The sequence below is a fragment of the Schistocerca piceifrons genome, chromosome 5 (assembly GCF_021461385.2).
Source record: "Schistocerca piceifrons isolate TAMUIC-IGC-003096 chromosome 5, iqSchPice1.1, whole genome shotgun sequence".
NCBI lineage: Eukaryota > Metazoa > Arthropoda > Insecta > Orthoptera > Acrididae > Schistocerca > Schistocerca piceifrons.
The window spans coordinates 360,102,616-360,129,622 of NC_060142.1; the positions used below are offsets into that span (position 1 = coordinate 360,102,616).

General features: G+C 39.4%; 1 protein-coding gene across 1 annotated transcript in view; it reads left to right on the forward strand.

Annotated features, from left to right (window-relative positions):
- The window catches only part of LOC124798989 (dynein axonemal heavy chain 10), a 1,080,466-nt gene that overhangs the window by 815,745 nt on the left and 237,714 nt on the right, over positions 1–27,007 (forward strand). Inside the window, exons 44-46 of the mRNA XM_047262526.1 lie at positions 1,806–1,960; positions 15,396–15,614; positions 24,187–24,460. Of these exons, the coding sequence (XP_047118482.1) occupies positions 1,806–1,960; positions 15,396–15,614; positions 24,187–24,460 (648 nt within the window). The remainder of the gene's footprint in view (positions 1–1,805; positions 1,961–15,395; positions 15,615–24,186; positions 24,461–27,007) is intronic.

Sequence of the window (27,007 nt, forward strand, 5' to 3'; positions counted from 1 at the left end):
ATGACATCTTCATGATCTGGACTCACAGTGAAGAAGAACTCCAGAATTTCCTCTCCAAACTCAATTCCTTTGGTTCCATCAGATTCACCTGGTCCTACTCCAAATCCCATGCCACTTTCCTTGACATTGACCTCCATCTGTCCAATGGCCAGCTTCACACGTCCGTCCACATCAAACCCACCAACAAGCAACAGTACCTCCATTATGACAGCTGCCACTCATTCCACATCAAACGGACCCTTCCCTACAGCCTAGGTCTTCGTGGCAAACGAATCTGCTCCAGTCTGGAATCCATGAACCATTACACCAACAACATGAAAACAGCTTTCGCATCCCACAATTACCCTCCTGACCTGGTACAGAAGCAAATAACCAGTGCCACTTCCTCATCCCCTCAAACCCAGAACCTCCCACAGAAGAACCCCAAAAGTGCCCCACTTGTGACAGGTTACTTTCCGGGACTGGATCAGACTCTGAATGTGGCTCTCCAGCAAGGATACGACTTCCTCAAATCCTGCCCTGAAATGAGATCCATCCTTCATGAAATCCTCCCCACCCCACCAAGAGTGTCTTTCCGCCATCCACCTAACCTTCGTAACCCCTTAGTTCATCCCTATGAAATCCCCAAACCACCTTCCCTACGCTCTGGCTCCTACCCTTGTAACTGCCCCCAGTGTAAAATTTGTCCCATGCACCCTCCCACCACTACCTACTCCAGTCCTGTAACCCGGAAGGTGTACACGATCAAAGGCAGAGCCACGTGTGAAAGCACCCACATGATCTACCAACTGACCTGCCTACACTGTGACGCATTCTATGTGGGAATGACCAGCAACAAACTGTCCATTCGCATGAATGGTCACAGGCAGACAGTGTTTGTTGGTAATGAGGATCACCCTGTGGCTAAATATGCCTTGGTGCACGGCCAGCACATCTTGGCACAGTGTTACACCGTCTGGGTTATCTGGATACTTCCCACTAATACCTACCTGTCAGAACTCCGGAGATGGGAACTTGCCCTTCAGTATATCCTCTCATCTCATTATCCGCCAGGCCTCAACCTCCGCTAATTTCAAGTTGCCGCCACTCATACCTCACCTGTCTTTCAACAACATCTTTGCCTCTGTACTTCTGCCTCGACTGAAATCTCTGCCGAAACTCTTTGCCTTTACAAATGTCTGCTTGTGTCTGTGTATGTGCGGTTGGATATGGGTGTGTGTGCGAGTGTATACCTGTCCTTTTTTCCCCTAAGGTAAGTCTTTCCACTCCCGGGATTGGAATGACTCCTTACCCTCTCCCTTAAAATCCACATCCTTTCATCTTTCCCTCTTCTTCCCTCTTTCTTGACGAAGCAACCATTGGTTGCAGAAGCTTGAATTTTGTGTGTATGTTTGTGTTTCTATCGACCTGCCAGCGCTTTCATTTGGTAAGTCACATCATCTTTGTTTTTAGATATATTTTTCCCACGTGGAATGTTTCCCTCTATATATATATATATATATATATATATATATATATATATATATATATAATAGAGGGAAACATTCCACGTAGGAAATATATATCTAAAAACAAAGATGATGTGACTTACCAAATGAAAGTGCAAAAGGAAGGGAATTTTTTAATTTACCACAGTTTTTCTGTGTTTTTGTGGAAGTATGGTTGCATAAATTTTACATAGAATCGGAACAATTAATTGTCTCCTAATGTAAATAGACGTGATATTATATTGTGAAATACTGAATTTAAACTTTTGGATTATTCTAATTTTGTATTTGTCCTGTACTGTAAACCTTCTCGTGCAGCTCAAAGCGGACGAACGTTTGTAATGTTGGGAGACAAAGAAGTGGACTATGATCCTAAGTTCAGGCTTTATCTCACAACTAAACTGTCCAATCCTGCATTCAACCCTGCTGTTTATGCCAAAGCTGCTGTCATCAACTACACTGTAACAGTCTCGGTACGTGGTCCATTATTATTTCCTAGAGTACTGTCCATTGTTTGTTGCTTTGTTAAACAATGCATTATGGCATCACTGCTTGAAACTGTTCAAAGACTCATTATTTGACAACCCATAGCTGAACTATATAAACTGACAAAAATATTCCTTGTCATTCTTTCTGTTTTGTGTTGCGTGTTGCAACCTGACATACTAATGTGTGAGAATTTTTTGTATTGTATTTAATTATTTATAATTTGCTGAAATATTTATTCAAGGATTTCCTTCTCATCCTGTCTGGTAACTCTCCCCTGGCCCAGGGTTCTGGGTGACTTTTCCAAACTCTATTACTTTTCTTAAGCCTCCTCAGTTCTTCTGAAATACAGACACAAGCAGGGATATGTCTGCTTGTGTCTGTATATGTGCGGATGGATATGTGTGTGTGTGTGAGTGCATACCTGTCCTTTTCTCCCCCTAAGGTAAGTCTTTCCGCTCCTGGGATTGGAATGACTCCTTACCCTCTCCCTTAAAACCAACATCCTTTCATCTTTCCCTCTCCTTCCCTCTTTCCTGATGAAGCAACGTTAGGTTGCGAAAGCTCAAATTTTGTGTGTGTGTTTGTGTGTCTATCAACATACCAACGCTTTCGTTTGGTAAGTTACATCTTTGTTTTTAGATATATTTTTCCCACATGGAATGTTTTTCATGTAAACCATAAATGTTTTATTTACAATTCACTGACAGTAAATGCAAGCCATAGTAATGTATATTGAAGGCTAGTTGGATTTTACTACAAATCATTGCTATCAATTCCCTATAAGTCACACAATTTAAATGTAAATGAGGTAAGGTTGGTTTGCAAACTTTATGTTATGGAAAGATGATAATCATACTAATGTTTACAGAATTGTAATTCATTTTACAGAAATGTTAAATAAATATTTTTTTATTCATATTAGCAAATGTGACACATTCCTTTGCATCCTTGTCATTCACTTGCTTACACACTGTCAGGACAGATAATAAATATATTAGTATCTGTCTTTCATCTAACATTTTGTTTTTATCAAGTGCTATAGAATATTCTTATGCTTAATAAATCTACAAGCGACATATCTATTTGTTAAACATCCCTGTAACTTTTAAATCTGTCAGATATATCACACTGACAATAAAATGAAACTAAATTCCACTCATTTATGATCAAGAGGAAGTATGTCATGCAGATGCTTAATGAAGATGAAAATTACGGTGTACAATTTATACCTATATTGAGTGATGGACTGAATACATACATATAAAATTATGAGAATGATAGGTTGGTACTCGCCTTATAGGAGGCATGGAGAGGAAGACTGGCATAAGGAATAAAAACTGCGAGATATTACACTACTGGCCAATAAAATTGCTACACCACGAAGATAATGTGCTACAGAAGTGAAATTTAACCAACAGGAAGAAGATGCTGTGATATACAAATGATTAGCTTTTCAGAGCATTCACACAAGGTTGGCACCGATGGCGACACCTACAACATGCTAACATGAGGAAAGTTCCCAACCGATTTCTCATACACAAACAGCAGTTGACCGGCATTATTGTGATGCCTCGTGTAAGGAGAAGAAATGCGTACCATCACGTTAGCATAATATGGAATTGGTGGGTTCAGGATGGTAATACGGAATGCCGTGTTGGATCCCAAAGGCCTCGTATCACTAGCAGTCAGGATGACAGGCATCTTATCCGCGTGGCTGTAACGGATCATGCAGCCACGTCTCGACCCCTGAGTCAACAGATGGGGATGTTTGCAAGACAACAACCATCTGCATCAACAGTTCGATGGTGTTTGCAGCAGCATGGACTATCGGCTCAGAGACCATGGCTGCGGTTACCCTTGACACTGCATCAGAGACAGGATTGCCTGCGATGGTGTACTCAACGATAACCTGGGTGCACAAATGGCAAAACATCATTTTTTTGGATGAATCCAGGTTTTGTTTACAGCATCACAATGGTCGCATCCATGTTTTGCGACATCGCGGTGAATGCACATTGGAAGCGTGTATTCGTCATCGCCATACTGGTGTATCACCCGGCCTGATGGTATGGGGTGCCATTGGTTACACATCTCGGTCACCTCTTGTTCACATTGACAGCACTTTGAACAGTGGATGTTACATTTCAGATGTGTTATGACCCGTGGCTCAACCCTTCGTTCGATCCCTGTGAAACCCTACATTTCAGCAGGATAATGCACAACCACATGTTGCAGGTCCTGTAAGGACCTTTCCTGATACAGAAAATGTTCGACTGCTGCCCTGGCCAGCACATTCTCCATATCTCTCACCAATTGAAAATATCTGGTCAATAGTGGCCAAGCAACTGGCTTGTCACTGCTCTTGATGAACTGTGGTATCGTGTTGAAGCAGCATGGGCAGCTGTACCTGTACATGCCATCAAAGCTCTGTTTGAATCAATGCCCAGGCATATCAAGACCATTATTACGGCCAGAGGTGGTTGTTCTGGGTACTGATTTCTCAGGATCTATGCACTCAAATTGCATGAAAATGTAATCATGTCAGTTCTAGTATAACATATTTGTCCAATGAATCATCACCTGCATTTCTTCTTGGTGTAGCAATTTTAATGGCCAGTAGTGTATAAGCTATTAGACTGTGTTCTTCATCACAATAGTCAAAACAAAAAAACCACACACACACACACACACACACACACACACACACACACACACACACACACACATGCATAACTTACACATACATGGCCACTGTCATCTTTGGATGCTGAGGCCTGAGTATGACTGCAGCAAAGGTGAGCAGTATTCTTTGCTGGGGTTGTTAGTGGGGTTGCAGAAGAAATGTGGAATGGAAAGAGGGAGGCATGACAGGAAGGGGTTCGGTACGATATTAGTTTTGGGAACATGCAGGGATGTGAAGGGGACAGGATGATGGGCTGCTATGTGCAGCCTCGGGGTATGGGGGGGGGAGAAATAGAAAAGGGGAATTGACTATGTAGTGCACCAGTGTGTAGTGCTGGAAGGCAGTGGCAGGTGAAGGTTGAGGCCATGGAGGTTACAGGAAGAAAAGGATTTGTGACAGAGAGAGTTCCCACTTAATACTCGTAGTTCGGGAAGTGTGGTGTTGGTGGGGATAAGACAGTTGGCATAGGCTGTGAAGCAGTCATTACAGTCAAGCACATCACATTGGGCAGGTTTCTCAGCAACTAGGTGAACTAGGACTCTCTTGGTCAGGGTATAACAGTGGACATTCATGTGGACACAGATTTTTAGTCATCATGACTATGTAGAATGCCACACAGTGGTTGAAGTTTTGTTGGTAGATCACATGGCTGCTTTCACAGACAGTCCTGTCTTTGATGGGGTAGACATACATCTGACAGTACCAGAGAAGGTGATAGTGGGAGGATGTACGGATAGGTCTTGCACCTAGATCTGTTGCAGTGCTATGAGCCATGGAGCACAGGGATGGGATCAGAAGTGATATAGCAATGGACAAGGATACTGCGTAGTTTGGGTGGTTGGTGGAATACCCTTGTGTGAGGGGTGGGGTAAATAGTGAAGACAATATACCTCATTTCAGGGCACAATGAGAGGTAGTCAAAACCTTGGCAGACAATGTGATTTAGTTGCTCCTGTTGCTGTGTTACAAGGGGGTGGTGGGCGGGGGGGGGGGGGGGGGGTCGGAGATTCCTTTGTTCCTTTGTGGGTAGACAATGGGTATGTGGGGGTGTTAAGTTACTAGGAAAACAACGCTCAGGAGAACTGCTTCTGAACAAGTTGTGGATGGTAAATTTGATCTATGAAGACTGCAGTGAGAGCTTTGCCATATTTGGAGAGGGATTTCTCATCACTACAAATGTGACAAATATGATTGGCCAGGCTATGTGAAAGGGATATTTTGGTAAGAAATGGGTGACAGCTGCTGAAGTGAAGGTATTGTTGGTGGTTGGTAGGTTTGATGTGGCTGGAGCTACTGGGTAGCCATCTTTAAGGTGGTGGTTGACAGCAAGAAAGGTGACTTGGGGGGCTGAGGAGGACCAGGTAAAGTGAATGGGGGATAAGGTATTGAGATTCTGGGGAATTGGATAGGATGTCCTCACACTGAGTCCTTATCACGAAAGTTACTATCCCTATTGCCACATCAAGTGACTTCGCAAGAATGGTCGTCTTGCTACACACACCTTCTCACTGTCAATTCAACACTTGTCTTGTTGCAGAAACAACCCCATTTCCTGACGCAAGGTTGTGACTTGTCTGTACACTCCTGTATAACTGAGAGATCAATTTGTCTGTCATCTGAGATGCTAGTCATGTAGGGCTGTTGAGGTCCTGCCTGATATTGAGTGTGTCCCCCTGAACTCAGTAATTCCATATTGACATGGTAGTTGTGGGATCCCAGCCAGTGTCAGCATCAAGATGTAGGACCAAGGCAAGCATTTATGGAGATGAAACTATAAAAGATAGTCTCAATAGGACATGATTCTGACACAGTTGGAATTCAACACTAGGTGTTCTTCGATGTTTTGGCTGATTAATTCATTAAGTGATTAATTCATTAATTGCTTTCGACTTTGCAAGAATGTGAGGATACTATACAAAACTAAATATATTTCTCTTTTGTAGCAATGAATAATTTTCCAATGTTTATATCAGTGTTATCCAGAGGCAAGAACTCAATACATGCTAAGATTAATTATTCTAATTTTATGAGAATCTCTTAATTGCTGAGTCAGAGATGACTGTTGCTAAATGATTATGTACCTTTAAGTTAGGCTACATCTTTGAACAATATCTAATAATATGTATTTTCACTAATTTCATGTTAACCGATGTAAACAGTTTAATCCTCTAAAAATAAAAAAATATCAAATTCTCTAATATTTTTCCAAATAAATCTCAATTTATTAATTTTGTAGCATATATAACGTTACCTATGACTGTTGACTATTTAATACTGACAGGATTATCATCTGTTGTATTAATAGACCTATTCCATCATCAATCAGTTCCAATAGAAATGGTATGTTTACATTAGGTTAATTACAGACCTCAATTACAGCATTTTTATATCATTTATTTTCATTATTATAATAAAGTGCAACAATGTGAGTCCCATCTTCTCACAGTTGCTTGCTGTCTGCTAATTACCATGACCACATGACTGCAAAATTCCACACATATAAAAGTACAATGCCATGTTATAATTTCATAAAGTTTGATTGAAACAGAAAAGAAACAAAACTGGGAGAATGTCCTGAAATAAAGCTAATTTAAATTAATTGAAACATCTGTTTATAACCTTTTACTTGATATCACTCATGTGAGGAAGACACAAAGCAGATAATCTTTCCTTATACACATTTCTTCAACTACTTTGTGTTATTGTTCTGAAAGAGGATGCTTCACATTTTTTAATATGTGAATCACTTCATGCAAATTTTATGTTTGTTGCATGCCTCTTTCATGGTGGTGTAATTTTAATGGCCAGCTGTGTATTTTTGTCATGTGTGGGATTCATAACAATATGTTATAAAAAGTTTTCAAGGAAAAGATTTAGTGTTGTTTTTCAGGACATCTTGTCACTCAAGTGTCAAACAAACCTGTAATTATACAAATCAGTTGTTGGATGATTAAAAAGAGTATGATTTAGCAACATACAATGATCAGCTAGAACATTATGACCACTGACCTATATCAGTGTAAACCCGTCCAGGTGATAGCAGCGTCATCCAGCAAGAAATGACTACTAGTTAGACACACACATGGAACATGTAGTATCAGGGAGGGTGCTGTCTGTTTCTAGAATGGGGAACGCATGCAATCTATCTGAGTTTGACTGAAGGCAGATTGTAATGTCCCAGAGGCTTGGCACAAGCATTTCAGAAACTGCATGACTTGTTGGGTGTTTGAGGAGTGCTGTGGTGAGTGCCTGTAAAAAGTGGTGAAACCATGTCCAGAAGCCATGGTGTTAGGCGGCCACCCGTCATTACAGATGCTGGATGTCATAGGCTGGGAAGACTGGTAAAAGAGGACAGGCAACAAACTACAGCAGAACTAACATCATACTTTAATGCAAGGGAGAGCACAAGTATGTCTGAACACAAAGTTCACTGAACACCCCTAATGATGGGCCTCTGCAACCAACAACCCATGCATGTACCAATGTTAACACCATTACATCTGCAAATGTTCATTTGCATAATTACAGTTTTATATGAGGGCACATGGGAATCAGTACTGGATGTGGGCACAGTGGAAGAACATTGCATGATCTGATGAATCCCAATATCTTGTTCATCATGCCAACGGAAAGATACGGATTTGTCATCTTCCAGGGGAACAGCTCCTGTACATCTGCACTGCAGGATAGAGACGAGCCGGCAGCAGGTCCATTATGCTCTGGGGAAAATTAATGTGGGCGTCCATGGGTCCAGTGAGCCAAGGAGTATTATACACTCGTGCAGATCACGTACACCCTTTCATGTGCTGGCTCAGATCTGAACGTGACTGGACACATCTGGGATATGATTGAATGTTGCAACAGAGCTCATTGCCCCCTCATTGGAATTTAAGGGAATTAGGTGACTTTAGTTGGGTTGGGTTGTTTGGGGGAGGAGACCAAAAATAGCAAGGTCATCAGTCTCACTGGGTTAGAGAAGGAAGTTGGCCGTGCTCCTTCAAAGGAACCATCCTGGCATTTGCCTGAAGCGAGTGACTTTAGTGCGCAGGTGTGGTGTCAACTCCCTCCAGCAACCTATCAAGGCCTTATTGCATCTATTCCACTAAGCGTGGTCATAATGTTCTGGCTGATCAGTGCACATACCATTGAGATGAGGTTTCTCTGAAGGTTTGCTTTCATTTGGGGATGGGCCACAGTTGATAGAAGGACCAAACTATAATTTTATGCCCATGAATAATAGCAAGTGGAGCTCAAACAATCTCACATCCAGCTTCAATTTCTATCTCAATGGATTTGAGTTTCTTGTCTACTGCAATGAGTACAGTGCATAAATGGTTCAGAAGCAATAGGGGAAATTTGTATTTAGGGCCAAAAACATGATGGGCTGGTTGTAGCAACTGTGAAAGGGTATCAGTCCGTGAACATACTATAGTTTTATATGGGACCTGTAGACAAGGATATGCAGGTTTTGGGAATTTATGTGAAGATCTCTGAGAAAGTGTGGTGTGAAAGTTTTGAAGAAGGTGAGAAAGTGACTCTTGAAGAGTGTTTTTTTCTGTAAGTATTGTAGTAGTAAGGTGCAGAGAAGCTCTAAAAGAGCTGTATGCTGTGATAGCAAGGATTATAAAATCCCAGAGCACCAATGTGGGAAAAGCACAAAAGATTACTATATCCAGTGGTCATGGGGTCTAGTTCATAAGGAACACAAAGATATGATGGTACTAGGTGAAGACACTTAAATGGTGCGATACTGTCATTTCCTTAATACACTGAAGAGCCAAAGAAGCTGGTACAAATGCCTAATATCAAGCAGGCCCCCCACGAGCATTCTGAAGTGTGCAAAACAATGTGTTAGGGACTCACATAATGTCAGATGCAATGCTGAAGAGAACTGACACATGAATCCTGCAGGGCTGTCCATAAATCCATAAGAGTACGAGGGGGGTGGAGGTCTCTTCTGAACAGCACACTGTGAGGCATCTCCAATAGGCTCAATAATGTTCATCTCTGGTCAGTTTGGTGGCCAGCAGAAGAATTTATACTCAAAAGGGTGTTCCTGGAGCCACTCTGTAACAATTCTGGATGTGTGGGGAGTCGCATTGTCCTGCTGGAATTGCCCAAGTCCATCAGAATGCACAATGGACATGAATGGATGCTTATATGTGTCACCTGTCAGAGTCATATCTGGATGTTTCATGGGTTCCATATCACTCCCACTGCACATGCCTCACACCATAACAGAGCCTCCACTACCTTGAACAGTCCCTGTTGGCATGTAGGGTCCATAGATTCATGAAGTTGTCTCCATACCCATACATGTCCATCTGCTTGACTTAAATTGAAATGAGACTCATCTGACCAGGCAACATGTTTCCAGTCATCAACAGTCCAATGTCAGTGTTGACGGAATCAGTCGAGGCATAAAACTTTGTGTCGTGCAGTCATCGAGGGTACATGGGTTGGCCCTTGGCTCTGAAAGCCCATATCGAATATATTTCGTGGAATAGTTCACATGCTAACACTTGTTGATGGCACTGCATTGAAATTTGCAGCAGTTTGCAGAAGGATTGCACTTTTGTCATGTTGAGTGATTCTCTTCAGTTATTGTTAGTCCCATTCTTGCAGGATCTATTTCTTGCCGCAGCAATGTCAATGATTTGATGTTTCACCAGATTCCTGATATTTATGTTGAAATGGTTGTATGGGAAAATCCCCACTTCATCATTCCCTGGGAGATGCTGTCTGCCACCGCTCGTGTGCTGATTATAACACTACATTCAAATTCACTTAAATCTTGACAACCTGCTATTGTAACAGCTGTAACTGACCTAACAACTGCACCAGACACTTGTTGTCGTATGTAGGGATTGCTGACTGCAGTGCTGCATTCTGTCTGTTTACATCTCTCTGTACTTGAGTATGCATGCATATACCAAATTCTCTGGTGCTTCAGCGTATAATGGTGTGAGTGAATGATGGCTGACCATCCAAAAATTTATACTGATTTCTGGCTCCACAAGCATGAGCTGGAAAAAGTTTCACTTGAGGCTCTTGCATCTCAGTGCAACCTACCTGTGATCCCTGTGTAAGATAGTATGTACTTGCATGAGCCATAACTGAATTAGTTGAAAGTGATTATGTGTTCAGTTAGCACAATACATCTACTGAGAAGTTTCGCATTAAAAGTTCTTGCATTTGGTCCAAATATGTAACCTATCTTATCTGCTTTGAAGATTTGATCTTGCTGCTGTTCCTGTAGAAAACAATAATAAACAGAAGTCGTGGTGTTACAAGCGCTGACCAAGTGGGTAGTAATGCCCACATTAATTTGTACCAAACATAGTTTTGAGTTCCTATCTTATTTATTTCAAGGTACAACTCTACAAAGTTTTCACAGTATGTGCCTTTTCGAATCAATTACATGTTTACTAAACTGATCAGCACAAGTGCCATGTCGATACCCCAAGCAATACTGGCCATACTACATGGTTCCACATGGGCCTTATATACATTTTGCTATGGTGATGTAATTGTTAAAAACAGAAAATTAATTAATTACAATGAATTTAGGAATATAACAGTACTTAAATAACATTAAATAAATCATAAAATAAAATCGCATTACATAATATCTTAATTTTGTTACAGAGCAGTTCCTTTCATAATGACGGTAGTAAGATACATAAATGGTAACAATACGTATTACATTTTAGTGGATTATTCATAAAATATAGAATATAAATTCTTCTTAGCATGTTTCCTAGCTTTAATAAAAAGGTAATTCATTTCAGTAAAACAGTCATTTTTGAAATTGAGGTAGACAGGATAATGCTTTTTATTTACATAGTTACAGTCCTAGTTTAATTGGATTCTGTTCTTTGTTTTTTTTAATCAGTTTTAAACTACATATAATCAATAATAATTATAACTGGAATTTACCAATTTTAACTTCTTTCAAATCAATTCTGCTTTAAATTGTTATCAACAATGATGGTGGCAGAATTTAAACAATATTAAGAGAATAGAATGGTTTTAAACATTCCTATCTATCACAAAGTCTACTACTTCATGATCACAATTCCAAAAGTATAGTATTACTGATATTGCCCATATTAGGCAATGCTTAGGGCTGTTGATGGCATGCTATTAGTTTTTCAATTAATTAATGTGAGTGAGAAAGTACTGGTAACAAACTTTTTAAAGAAGCAGCAAGGTCCCGTCCCTGCAAAGCAGTTTGTGCAGCTGAAGGCTGGCAAAACTCTTGAAGCCTTTTCAAATAACAGCAGATAGGTGCAGTTTTACATTCTTTTAATTTTTTTAATAGTATGAGTGATAAAAACAATATGAATTTTACACAACCAGAATATCACTGGCATAAACACTTCTCTGATACTTCATTGTTTGAACAAAAAATAGTTTGCATGCTCCTAACTTAACACAAAATTGCTAAACACATAGGTACACAAATATCAGTCATATCATTCTTTAAGCAAAGTAGATACTTAAGTATGATTACTGGTACTGTTTTGTGTATTCAGATTTACAGGTTATAATGTGATACATTTTTAAGCAACAAGTAATAAGTTTTACAAAACGATATTTTGAGAAGGAAACTTGCTACTCACAATATAGCAGCGATGGTAAGTCTCAGATAGGCACAACAAAAAGACTCTCACAAGTAAAGCTTTTGGCCATTGGCCTTTGTCAACAATAGACACACACATGCCCACACACAAACACTCACACAAACGCAACTCACACACACAATTGCAGTCTCAGGCAACTGAACTGACACTCAGTATCTCTGCTAAATGGTGAGCAGCAACTTTCCTTCTCATAATATTGTTACATTTCATCTTGGATTTTCCATTGTTTGGTTTTACGAAATGAATATTACATATGCAGTTCTCAACACATGCCACTCTAGTTCAAGTGCTGAAGCAAACAAAAAGGATGAAATCATGTGTATATGGATCAAGAATGATTAAACAGGGGTGTTTCTTGCTGCTGTAAAGCATTTGCAAAATCTTTTTGTTATTTTTGCTTTATAGTAGCTTTCAAGGCGTACCATATCATCCAGAATAATATGTAGAATGGTGAACAAGTGTTCTTTTCCTTTTTGTTCTTGTAATTATTATAAGAACACTAGCATTTCATGAGAGCCTCACTCACACACACGTGTCACATAAATGCATGCATCTCCTCATCCCTTCTCTCTGCCCAGCTCCATCTCCCCCTTACCTCTGTCCATTTCCTCCTACCCTTCTCTTTCTGTCAACTACTCCTCCCCATTCTCTGTCCACCATCCCATTCTGAGCCCGACCTCATGGGATGGAAAACTAAGACTGACTGTTCAGGATGCCCAACAATCAGTTTTTCTCTCTCATCCTGTTCAGTAAATCTCCCCTGACAGGGGTTCTGGGCGACTTTCCCATACTGTCCCCATTTCCTAAACTTCACCAGTTCTTTCATTCCTCTTCCTTCGCCTTCATCCTTTCTGGCAGAAGAGCGAGCAACTGGCTCCAATATCTTGAGCAGTTCCTTATCTTTTATATATGTTTTCTCCTGCTGCTGATGGATAAGTACATTTTTATCTATCCAATTATATTATATTTTAAAAAACTAATTAATTTTATTGATATATTTTCTTTTCTAAATTAATATAAGTGCCAAGTTTGGTGGAAATTGATCCAGGTGTTAGGAGGAGATGTGGAAAACAGTCCCCCCCCCCCCCCCACTTTTTTGAACATTTATTGATGTCAATAAAGTGACAAAAGTAACAAGGTGGCAAAATGAGAGCTACAGGTAGATCCCACTTGCTATCCTTCCCACAGTGATATTCCGTCAGCCCGCAGTATTCTTGTTCATCCATACTCCATCTCTGCCCCCATTCTCTTGCATCATGCCTCAGATGCTTGCAATAGATCTTGATGAAAGACCTGTCTCATAGGTCCTCCCACCACCATCTACTCCAGTTTGGTCACAGATGTCTCCTATCCCATCAGACACACCACTACCCATGAAAACAATCATCTACCCATGAAAGCAATCACATGGTCTACAAGCTAAGCTACAGTCATTGTGCTGATTTCTACAAGAGTGTGACAACTAACAAGTTGTCCATCTGTATGGATGACCTCCAACAAACCATGACCAAAAGAGAGCTGGACCATGCCATTGCTGAACATGCTGCCCGACACAATGTGCTTCTCTTCAATGACTCCTTCACAGCCTATGCCATCTGGATTGTACCTCCAAAAACCAGCTTTTCTTAAATGTGCAGGTGAGAATTCTCCCTGCAGTGTAGCCTACAGTCCTATAACTCTCCTACTCTCAACCTTCAGTAGTGCCTCTCCTCCAGTTACCTAACCTCTACCCTGCCCACCACCCCCCATATAACTCAACACAGCCATCTATGACCAAACACCCACTAGTCCTTTTCTCCTTCACTTCTTTTCCACTGCCTCCCCCCCCCCCCCCCCCCCCCGCCCCGCCTCTCCCAAACCTGACATACTTAGCAGCCCAGCAGTCTTCACCACATCCCTGCATGCTTCCTTAAGAAGTGGCACTGCACCTTCCCCCGTTATGACTCACTGCTGTCTTGGCCAGAGACACTGATTACGTGTGTGTGAGTTGTGCTTGTGTGAATGTGTGTGTGTTTTCCACTTCAGGAGGAAGCCTTTTCACCAAAAGCTAAAATGTACAGCAGTCTTTTTGTTATGCTGTCTGCAACTCAATATCTCCTGTATATGATGAGTAGCAGTCCATCCTTTCCATAATACTGAAGATCTGTACATTCTCCTAGTTATTGGAGCCAGCGTGTTACTGACAGCAAACAAGAACTGTAGCTTACTGTTTATTTGTGCAATTCACCAAGTGTGAGTTTCTGATTCCCAGAAAGTCTGCCATATTAAAATTTACAGACAGATAATCAAAGTTTATAAAAATTTGATAACTGACACTTCAGTTCAAAAACAGTGCATCATATTTCATGCCAGGTGAACGAATTTTAATTAATTTAAAAATTTCCACAAATTTTGGTATGCTTTACAACGAGACTATCAGGACCCGCTGAACACAATGATCACCTCCTTAACTTCAAGCTGTCACTGGATAAGTGTAGCTGTAGCTGAATAATTAGTATTTTCCTGTTAACACTCTTGTATGCATAGTGCATAAACCCTCTGCTGCTCTAACAATTTGCACAGTTGTGCCTTCATCAGCCTGGTCCTCCTGGTGTTAAATTTCTAAACGTAAATGGACTGCATGCGGTTGAGGCTACTTACTATGAATGACATATTTAAGTGAGGGCTGTGAGGATTCAAAGTTTGTGTGTCCATGTACCTTAACAAAGTCCTTGTACATTATTTTGTTGTCCATCACTTCCTTCTCTGAATGTGCATCTGGCTTAACAAGTTACACAGATCTTTCACATCTGTTGTTTGATTCTAACATCAAAGCAACATGCATTTTAAATCCTCAGATAAGATAAAAGTTATTTCATTACCTCAAGGTGAGCTAACCTTTCAAGTGATACATGGAGCACGATTACATCTTGCGGCCTTTACAGTCAACAGTGGAGTTTCCCAGTTTTCATTATGGTCCCTCAGCCAAAAATAATTTACAAAGCATAGGACATACCTTTACCTTCAATGCGAGTAGTTTGTCTGTGCCATTGACAGAAAACAAATTAAAATCTTGTTCTTGAGTATTTGTTTGAATTAATATTTTTATAGGGTTTGGAAGACCAGTTACTGAGTGTTGTGGTACGTTGTGAGCGAGCTGATTTGGAAGAGCAACGAGAAATCCTCATACAAGAAACTAGCGAAAATAAAAATCTGCTGAAGACACTTGAAGATTCTCTCCTCAGGGAGCTGACAACTTCTACTGGCAACATGTTGGACAACACAGAATTGGTACAAACCCTGGAGGACACCAAAACCAAGGCTGCTGAGGTTGGTCTCTATATATTCTGGTGTGAATTATGTAATGGTGTTTGATTGGCATGTAATTAATGGACACTAATAGTTTCAACCAGAGTAAAATTGAATCCTTTTGTGATTATCTCACCTACAGACTATTGTAACTAGTAACTAAACTTGCATTATTCCTGTAAAAGGTTTGCTCTTTTAGATCAGACATCTCTTTCAAGGGTGTACCTCCGGGGAGGAGGAGGGAGAGGGGTGTAGTAGTTTGGATTCTTAGCCACATATGTAATAGCTCTCTGAAGCAGGGTATTTTCCCAGACAGACTGAAGTATGCCATTGTTAAACCACTGCATAAAAAAGGGGATACCTCTGATGTCAACAACTACTGCTCAATCTCTCTTCTGACTGCCTTATCCAAAATTCTTGAAAAAATAATGTATTGTAGAGTATCTTCACACCTTTGTAAAAATAAAGTTTTATCAAAATGTCAGTTTGGTTTCCAGAAGGGTTTTTCAACAGAAAATGCTATATATACTTTCACTAATGAAATATTAAATGCTCTGAGTAACCGGAAGTCACGCATTGGGATTTTTTGTGATCTATCAAAGGCTTTTGATTGTGTAAATCATGGAATACTTCTAGATAAGCTCAAGTACTGTGGTATGAATGGGACAGTGCTCAAATAGTTTAAACCATACCTAACTGGAAAAGTACAGAAAACTGATTAAACAGTTCACATAATATGCAAAAAACTGATGATTTCTCAAACTGGGGAACAATCAAGAATGGGGTGCCGCAAGGTTCGGTCTTGGGCCCTCTGCTGTTCTTAATATATATTAATGACTTGCCATATTCATGAAGATGCAAAGCTGGTACTTTTGCTGATGGTACAAGTATAGCTATCACACCCAACAGACAAGAATTAACTGCTGAAATTGTAAACAATGTTTTTCAGAAAATCATTAAGTGGTTCTCTGCAAATGGGCTCTCATTAAACTTTGACAAAACACAGTACATACAGTTCCACACAGTAAATGGAATGACCCAATTAGTAAATATAGACTTCCATCAGAAATCGGTAGCTAAGGTAGAATATTCAAAATTTCTAGGTGTATGCATTGATGAGGGGTTGAACTGGAAAAAACACACTGAGGATCTGCTGAAACGTTTGAGTTCAGATACTTATGCTATTAGGGTCATTGCAAATTTTGACGATATACATCTGAGTAAATTAGCTTACCACGCCTATTTTCATTTTCTGCTTTCGTATGGCATCATATTCCGGGGTAACTCATCATTGAGTAAAAGAATGTTAAAGAGCTAGAAATCTCCACTGTAGCCTCACAATATATATATTCACTTGTGAAATTTGTTATTAACAATCAGTAGCCTCAGAAATCATGTGGAATGACTACAGGATAGACCTACTACTGTTTGTCTTCAAGAGATACATTTTAAAGCCTCTGAGACCCTTGTGCTACAGGGTCATCACTTACATAGAAATAATAATCTAAATGGCAAAACAACCATCTGTGCTGCAAATCAAGAGCACAGACATTTTTGCTGTACTATCAGACTATAATCCAAGTATGGAGAATGTGCAACATTATTACTTTCAGCATCTGAAGTAGACAGCTTAAGGCTGTCATTAAAATATTATTCAAAGAAAGAGACACAAAATGTGGATTTTTTTAAAGTGTGTATGTTATTAGTTAACATTAACTAGAAGCACTGGAAATATTAGGTCGTGGTGCCACCTTCTTTGCTGGCATACATGTGTCATAGGATGTAACTCTTTCAACATGTGCTTTGGTTAGCAACCTTAATTTCTTTTCAGGGCAAGTACTGTTTCCTTTTATTAAATGATTGCAGTTACTAAATAAAAATGATATGAAATAATTCTTAAAATCCAGACAAGTAAAAGTAATGGAAGGAATAAAGTTGAGGTGCTAAGTTGTCAATACATACACAAACAAGACTGAAAATCATACAGAAAATTGGACCATAACCTAATGCCCAAAAACAAAAACCACCAGAGAATGAAAATGTTGGTCAGCATTTGGATGATTGTCAGCACAGCAGCTTGACTGGGGTGAGGAGTTGTATCCAATGGAGTGGCAAGGGGAGAAAGAAAGTGATTAGTGAGAAGAGGAGTTGATGAGAAGGGAGAGGTGGGAGCTCACATGATAGGAATGTAGCACTAGTGAGCTTGCTCTACAAATGTAAGGGAATGTTGTGTGAGGTGCACAATGACTAGGAGGAGTGGACTGATAGAAGGAGATAAAACAGAGAAAGAGAGAGACTGCAGAGAAATGGTTAGTGTGAATAGGTGAAGTGGAGGGCATCAGGACATAGTTGGAGTTTGGTGTGTGAGAGACTAGTGGATATTAAGGCCAGGAGGATTGTTGGATTGGAAAATGTACTGCAAGAACAGTTTGCATCTGTGTAGAAGATGGTGTTTAGCAAGATAATCTTGGTTACCTGACAGAAGTATCCAACAGTTGTCTGACTCTTCTACCTACAAGTCTTACCAGTGTTGCTATACCAGGAATACAATATAATTTGCCAATTATTGCTTAAATTATTAGGTCCATTGCAGAACCTTATCAACAAATCCACCTCTCTCCTCACCATTACTATCTTCTCACACAGAACATCTGCATGCTTCCCAAAATCCATAAACCTAGGCGTTCTGGATGCTCCATTTTAGCTGGATGTGGGAAAGAACCTTGACATTTGTTGAAATCAAACTGCAACTAATTGGCCACTTTTTTTATGATTGCCAACACCATTTCCACTCAGCTCCCCCTTGGACTCCCTCTGGTTACTGTTAACCCCAGTTCTCTATACACCAACACTGTACATGCCTGCCCATGGTCTTCTTCCTGTCAAACACTAACTCTACCAATGACCTGCTGAAGCCAACTCCAATCTACAGCCCCATTCCTTATACATCTGAAAAACTACATCTGTACCCATAACTACTCCTCTTTTCAGGGGAAGATATACAAACAAATCTGTAACACATCCAGCAGCAACCACCTGGATGAATGATTTCATTATGTCTCAAAATCTTAAACTCATTGTTGATATCTTCAAAATCTGAACCTGGGATCAAGACACTCTATTTTCATTCCTCCACATCCTTAACAGCTTCCATCCAATCAGCTTCACCTGGTCTTCCCAAAATGACCAAGTCCAACATGTGACCTTTCCTTGACATTGACCTTATCCTCTCCTTTGGGTCCTTAGGAACCTCATTTGACATCAAGCCCAGAAACATCAATAGTACCTCAATCTTGATATCTGCCATCCCTTCCACACTAAAAGGTTTCTCCCACACAGTCTGGCTACCTGTGGATGCGTGCATCAGCAGCAACAAGCAATCCTTTGCCCAAAATTATGAAGATCTCATTGAGGCCTTCACAGACAGGCATACCATAACACCACACCATATCCAATGTAAAGTTTGGGTTAAATTTACAGTTGTAAATTGTCGTAGCTGTGTTGGGAAAGAACCAGAGCTCCAAGTGCTAGTAGAAAGCACTGATGCTCAAATTGTTATAGGCACTGAAAGCTGGCTAAAGCCGGAGATAAGCTTAGCTAAAATTTTTATGAAGAACTCAATGGTGTTCCAAAAGGATAGTCTAAACACAGTTGGCGGTGGCATGTTTGTTGCTGTTAGAAGTAGTTTTATCTTGTCACGAAATTGAAGTGGATGGTTCCTGAGAATTAGTATGGGCAGAGGTCATTGTTGGCAACTAGAATAAAATAATAATTGGATCCTTTTACTGACCTCCCAATTCAGATGATACAGTTGCTTAAATGTTCAAAGAAAACTTGAGTTTTATTTCAAACAGGTACCCAACTCATGCAAATGTAGTTGGTGGTGACTTTAATTTACCCTCAATATGTTGGTGAAAATACATGTTTAATTCCAGAAGTACACATAAAACATCATCCAAAATTGTGCCAAACACATTCTCTGAAAATTATTTCGAGGAGTTAATTCATGAGCCCACGTGAATAGTAAACAGTTGTGAAAACACACTTAACCTCTTAGCAACATATAATCCTCAGCTAATAACGACCATCAAAACAGATACAGGATTAAGTGAACACAGGGTTGCTGTAGCCAGATTGAATATTGTAACCCCAAATCCTCCAAAAATAAACAAAAAATATACCTATTCAAAAAATCAGATAAAAATTCACTTGACACCTTTCTGAGAGACAATGTCAACTCCTTCCAAATTAATGAAATAAATGTAGACCAGATGTGACTTGAATTCAGAGAAATAGTATTGGCAGTAATTGAAAGATTTATACCAAATAAATTGACAAACGATGTAGCTGATCCTCCTTGGTACACAAAATAGGTCAGAACACTGTTGCAGAAACAACTAAACAAACATGCCAAATTTAAGCAGATGCAAAGTCCTCAAGATTGGTGATATTTCACAGAATCTTGAAATTTAGTGCAGACTTCAGTGTTAGATGCTTATAAGACTTTCCACAATGAGTCTTTGTCTCAAAACCTGGCAGAAAATCCAAAAAGACTCTGGTCGTATGTGAAGCATTTTAGCGGCAAGAAACAATCAATGCCTTCTCTGTATGATAGCAATGGAGATATTATCAAAGAGAGTGCCACCAAAGCAGAATTACTAAACACAGTCTTCCAAAATGCCTTCACAAAAGAAGACAAAGTAAATATTCCAGAATTTGAATCAAGAACAGCTGCCAACATGATTAATGTAGAAGTAAATATCCTCTGAGTAGTGAAGCAACTTAAATCACTTAATAAAAGGAAGTCTTCTGGTTCAGAATGTATACCAATTAGGTTCCTATCAGAGTATGATGATGCATTAGTTCCATGCTTAACAATCACATAGAACGTTCGCTCGATGAAAGATCCGTACCCAAAGACTGGAAAGTTGCACAGGTCACACCAATATCCAATAAAGATAGTAGGAGTAATCCACTAAATTACATGCCCATATCATTAATGTCGATATGCAGCAGTATTTTTTAACATATATTGTGTTCGCACACTATGAATTACCTCAAAGAAACTGGTCTATTGACACACGGTCAACATGGGTTTAGAAAACATTGTTCTTGTGTAACATAACTAGCTCTTTATTCGCATGAAGTGTTGAATGCTATTGACAAGGGATTTCAGATTGATTCCATATTTCTGTATTTCCAGAAGATATTTGGCACTGTACCACACAAGTGGCTTATAGTGAAATTGTGTGCTTATGGAATATTGTCTGAGTTATGTGACTGGATTTGTGACTTCGTGTCAGAGAGGTCACAGTTTGTAGTAATTGACAGAAAGTCATCGAATAAAACAAAAGTGATTTCTGTCATTCCCCAAGGTAGTGTTATAGGCCCTTTGCTGTTCCTTATCTATATAAATGATTTGGGAGACAATCTGAGCAGCCGTCTTAGGGTGTTTGCAGATGATGCTGTCATTTATTGATTAACAAAGTCATCAGAAGATCAAAACAAATTGCAAGACAATTTAGAAAAGATATGTGAATGGTGTGAAAATTGGCAGTTGACCCTAAATAACTAAAAGTGTGAGGTCATCCACATGAGTGCTAAAAGGAATCCATTAAACTTTGGTTACACGATAAATCAGTCAAATTTAAAGGCTGTAAATTCTACTAAATACCTGTTGTTGTTGTTGTTGTGGTGGTCTTCAGTCCTGGTTTGATGCAGCTCTCCATGCTACTCTATCCTGTGCAAGCTTCTCATCTCCCAGTACATACTGCAACCTACATCCTTCTGAATCTGCTTAGTGTATTCATCTCTTGGTCTCCCTCTACGATTTTTACCTTCCACACTGCCCTCCAATACTAAATTGGTGATACCTTGATGCCTCAGAACATGTCCTACCAACCAATCCCTTCTTCTAGTCAAGTTGTGCCACAGACTTCTCCCCAATGCTATTCATTACCTCCTCATTAGTTATATGATCTACCCATCTAATCTTCAGCATTCTGCTGTAGCACCACATTTTGAAAGCTTCTATTCTCTTCTTGTCCAAACTAGTTATCGTCCATATTTCACTTCCATACATGGCTACACTCCATACAAATACTTTCAGAAACGACTTCCTGACACTTAAATCTATACTCGATGTTAACAGATTTCTCTTCTTCAGAAACACTTTCCTTGCCATTGCCAGTCTACATTTCATATCCTCTCTACTTTGACCATCTTCAATTATTTGCTCCCCAAATAGCAAAACTCCTTTACTACTTTAAGTGTCTCATTTCCTAATCTAATTCCCTCAGCATCACCCGACTTAATTCGACTACATTCCATTATCCTCGTTTTGCTTTTGTTGATGTTCATCTTATATCCTCCTTTCAAGACACTATCCATTCCGTTCAACTGCTCTTCTAAGTCCTTTGCTGTCTCTGACAGAATTACAATGTCATCGGCAAACCTCAAAGTTTTTATTTCTTCTCCATGGATTTTAATATCTTGCAGCTGTGACTTATTAAACTGATTGTTTACCTAGGAATTACAATTATGAAGAACTTAAATTGGAAGGAACACATGGAAAATGTTGTAGGGGAGGCTAACCAAAGACTGTGTTTTATTGGCAGGACACTTAGAAAATGTAACAGATCTACTAAGAAAACTGCCTACACTGCACTTGTCCATCCTCTTTTAGAAAACTGCTGTGCAGTGTGGGATCATTAACAGATAGGACTCATGGAGTACATAAAAAAAGTTCAATGAAGGGCAGCACATTTTGTAATATCTCCAAATATGGGAGAGAGTGTCAACGAAATGATACAGGATTTGGCCTGGACATCATTAAAAGAAAAATTCCAATTGCCAACTTTCTCCTCCAAATATGAAAATATTTTGTTGACACCAACCTACACAGGGAGAAATGATCACCGCAATAAAATAAGGGAATTCAGAGCTCGTACAGAAAGATATAGGTGCTTGTTCTCTCCACGCACTATACAAGATTGGAATAATAGAGAATTGTGAAGGTGATTCAATGAACCCTCTGCCATGCACTTAAATGTGATTTGCAGTGTATCCATGTAGATGCTGATGTAGATAACCACTCATGACTCTAGTCCTCTGATCACTTTCATGAACCAGTTGCGAAGAAGCAATCCTGCTCATCACTCAAAATCACCTGGAACTGTAGAACATAAATGTAGCCTTTGCAAGGGTTTAGGCTGCTTGTCACAGAATTGAGGAACTTCTGACCCGCAATCCATCCCACCCCTACCAAAGACACATTTCTCTGCCCAGTCAATCTATTAAAAATCCTGTTCCACCCTTACATCACACCAACTTCCAGCCCTTGTGAATGACCCATATGCGAGATGTGTCACAGGCACCCATCCAGAAAAACATGCTCCAGTCCAATTACAGGCCTATGCTATCCTATCATAGGCAGAGCCACCTCTGAATCATATACTGATGCTGTTGTAACTTTTGCACCACCTTTTACGCCTACATGCTGTCCAACAAAATGAATGCTCACTACAAAACTGTGGCCAAGAACAGTGCTGAACAACTGACAACCCCATTGATGTAACACACCACTGAACACATTGTTATTGACTTCAGTGGCTGCTTTGCAATCCATACCATCTGAACCCTACTCCCCCACTCCCACCCCACCCTCTCCTTTCCACACCACCCTCCCCTTGAAAATACCAACATCTTTGAACTAAACATATGGAAATCATTCTTACAATTAATCCTTTGATCCTGCACTCCTCCTGGTCTCAATCTTGCCTATCCCATCTCTCACATCCACCTCTCTCTTGCCCTTATATGCACAACTTCTCTCATACTGTGATCAGAACCAGTCCCCTCCCCCTCCTCTCCCCAGTCTCTTATTTGACTCCTCCACATCATTTAGTGCCACATGCCTGCACCAGAGTAAGGCCACCAGTGCCACATTGCCATCCCTTGTATTTACTTTCTCTTCCTCCCTGCAGTCAGTCACCTTCCCCCCATCTTCAAATTTCATTTTTTCCTCACCTGCTTCACTCAAAACAAACCCTCCCTCATTGAGCTGCAATGCTGGTAGATCATAGTTGGCCAGGACAATGCATATGTGCAGTTGTACATATGTTTTGTACAAGTTATCTCTGAAAAAGGATGTCATCCAACAGCTTATCCATGTCTTCAGCCTTTTTATGAGCCTATCGATGACTCAGCTCCTTAACTACCGAGTGAGGTTTTACCTTTGCTTATTCCACTGTCTACTTTCCATCAAGGATTTTTCATTATGAAATGAGTAAATATAAGTTCATATGTTTTTAGGTAGTGTGAACTGTAGATTGTATTATATTTTATAAGATTGTCTGCCAGTTTTTCAGAGGATTCTGTTATGAAATATAGAATTTGTTTTTGGCAAGTCTTGTTACTGAAAGTAGGTTATTGTCTTTGTTTGTATCTCTAATCATTTACCATATTTACATCTGAAAATCATTAAGCTCTTTTTATGACTGTATAAATAAAGTAATGTAGAATTTTATATAAATATTTCTTGTTCTTTTACTTCCTATTGGAGCATCTCAAAAATTTACATGCTTGTTTACAGGTTACAGCTAAACTCGCTTTGGCAGCCACTACAGGAATAGATATAGATCGTCTGCGTGATGGCTATAGGCCCGTGGCACGAAGAGGGGCCATTCTTTTCTTTGTACTTTCTGACATGGCAGGAGTCAACCCTATGTACCAATATTCACTCACAGCTTACTTAGGAGTGTTCTTGTATTCTCTACGTAAAGCCATGCCAGACACTGTACAAGCAAAAAGACTTGAAAATATCATAAACACACATACTAAAAATGTCTATGATTATGGTTGCACAGGTATGGACTGGATGTTTTATTTATTTAACTCTTTGAAAAAGTGTCTTTTTTTTTTTTTTTTTTTTTTTTTTTTTTTTTTTTTTTTTTTTTTTTTTTGAATGAAAATTGTTACATGTTACAAAGCATACAAACATCAGCAATAGACTTATAATTGGCTTCATACACTTTATAAATTTTTTCTTTGGTTTGATTGTATTGGGTGGATTATGTATGTTTCTAAGTATTTTTAATGTTTTGGATAAACTATTTAATCTGTACCTTAATGATCATTATTTATTCTGATTACTGTTTACACTGTTACCTTAATACCAGTAGCATCCTGTATTTCCAGTGACAACTGAATCTAGGCCATCATGTATGATACCACCATGAAACATTCTTGTATTGGTAATTACATTACATCTTTAAATATGTCTGCCTGTGTCTGTATGTGTGTGGATGGATATGTGTGTGTGTGTGTGTGTGTGTGCACGAGTGTATACCCGTCCTTTTTTCCCCCTAAGGTAAGTCTTTCCGCTCCCGGGATTGGAATGACTCCTTACCCTCTCCCTTAAAACCCACATCCTTTCGTCTTTCCCTCTCCTTCCCTCTTTCCTGATGAGGCAACAGTTTGTTGCGAAAGCTTGAATTTTGTGTGTATGTTTGTGTTTGTTTGTGTGTCTGTCGACGTGCCAGCACTTTCATTTGGTAAGTCACATCATCTTTGTTTTTAGATATATTTTTCCTACATGGAATGTTTCCCTCTATTATAACCATAATTACATTGTGATATTGACTTCATTTGTTTATGAAATACTGACTTCAGTTTTTTCAAAACCACACTTTGTATTAGGATGTTGCTTTAAATACTACAATATTGACTGTCAGAATCAGACAATACATATGACATTCAGTTACCCTTTTGGAGAGAGTACATGGAGTCCAAGGAGAAATGTTCAATATTCTTCAGTAGAAGAGATAATTCACAATAGTGAAGAAGAACATGTGCTCATAGCTATTGTGGTATGCATTTTAGAGCCCATGTTTACTAGACTTTTTTGCTTCAAATGATCATTCCTGCGATACCCATGAACATTGATCACTTCTCCTTGGTCACCCCAATACCATGCTGATTGTATGTGACAAAACAGTATGACAACTATGGGGGTGGGCTCAAGACCTTATACCTTATACAAAAATTCTGCTACATTACCGCATGTCATTTACCAGCTCAAAGATTCAAGCTACATTTCTCTATATCCTTCCAGGTCCTACATAGCTTTTTCTACACTGCATCTTTTGGAGAATGTGTAAACGGATGAGTTAGGCTTCCCCATGATCTGTGGGTTTTTACTAGGATAAAATTCTCCTACTCCTGATTGGAGTATGCATGGTGTTGATTAAATTTAATAACACAAAAGCTTATTCAGTGATATCCACAGCTAAAAAGCTTTATGTTAAGTAAAAAACACTACTGCCACTGTATGATTACTTTATAAAATAAGACAGTTTTGCAATGTTAGTTACATTATCAGGTGAAGTCCTGAATAGAAAGAAACTGTGACATAATACCAGAAAGTGGCAACCTTGGATAAAAAGAATTTCAAATCATTGTCTAAAGTGGCCAAGTGTAATATAAAATGTGGCAATGATCAGTACTTACAGTTACAAGATAATACTGGAGTATAATTCTTATAATTTCACACCCCACGATAGACTAATGTAGAAGAGGGGCCAATAGCTAGAACCTAAAAAGGAATCTAAGTAAACAGATTAAAAAATCATCCCATGGGGGGGGGGGAGGGGGGGGGGAGTGGAAGAGAACAGCAGAAACTGGTAAAAACCCTACCATATACAAATATATGATGGGCCGATAGACAGGTAACATGTGTGCAGAAGGGTAAGGCAGTTTCTGAGCATGAGAAAAGTAGTAGGAATTGGGTGCACACAAGCTTACAAAGTCAAATACTTGCAACAGAAAATACAAACTTCATATTATTGGAAGAAATTAATGGCACAATGTGGGAAACTACTAAAAAATGTTAAAACTCTTTGAAGAAACTCAAAGGAGAAGGGCCCATAAAGTATCAAACCACAATAAGACTCTAGGATGGGAGAGAGATATGCATAAGGAGGCAATGCAAACAGGTAAACAGGACAGGTTACCAGTTGAGATAGTCAAAATTAGCTAATATTGATGTATGTTTCAATTCAACTTGAAAGTATGCCTAGGAGATTGCTTTAAGGCATGATAGATCTCTACTTCTTCTAGAACATTAGGAACACTGTCCTTGTACTTCCTTTAGGAACACTATCCTTGTACTTCCTGTACAACACTGAAAGGTTGGATGAACCTTAAACCTGGCATGAAATGTTCTACCAGTCTAGCTGATATATTTGTATGGGCAGTCATTATAGGTAATTCTATAAACACCTGGAGACTTAAAAGTATCACCCTTCATTTTATCACCTCTCAATAGCACAGAAATCCCTGAACCACCTCTATTTCCTCCACAAGAAACTGTTACTGTGCAATACTCGTTATATAGAAAACATCTCCAAAATACA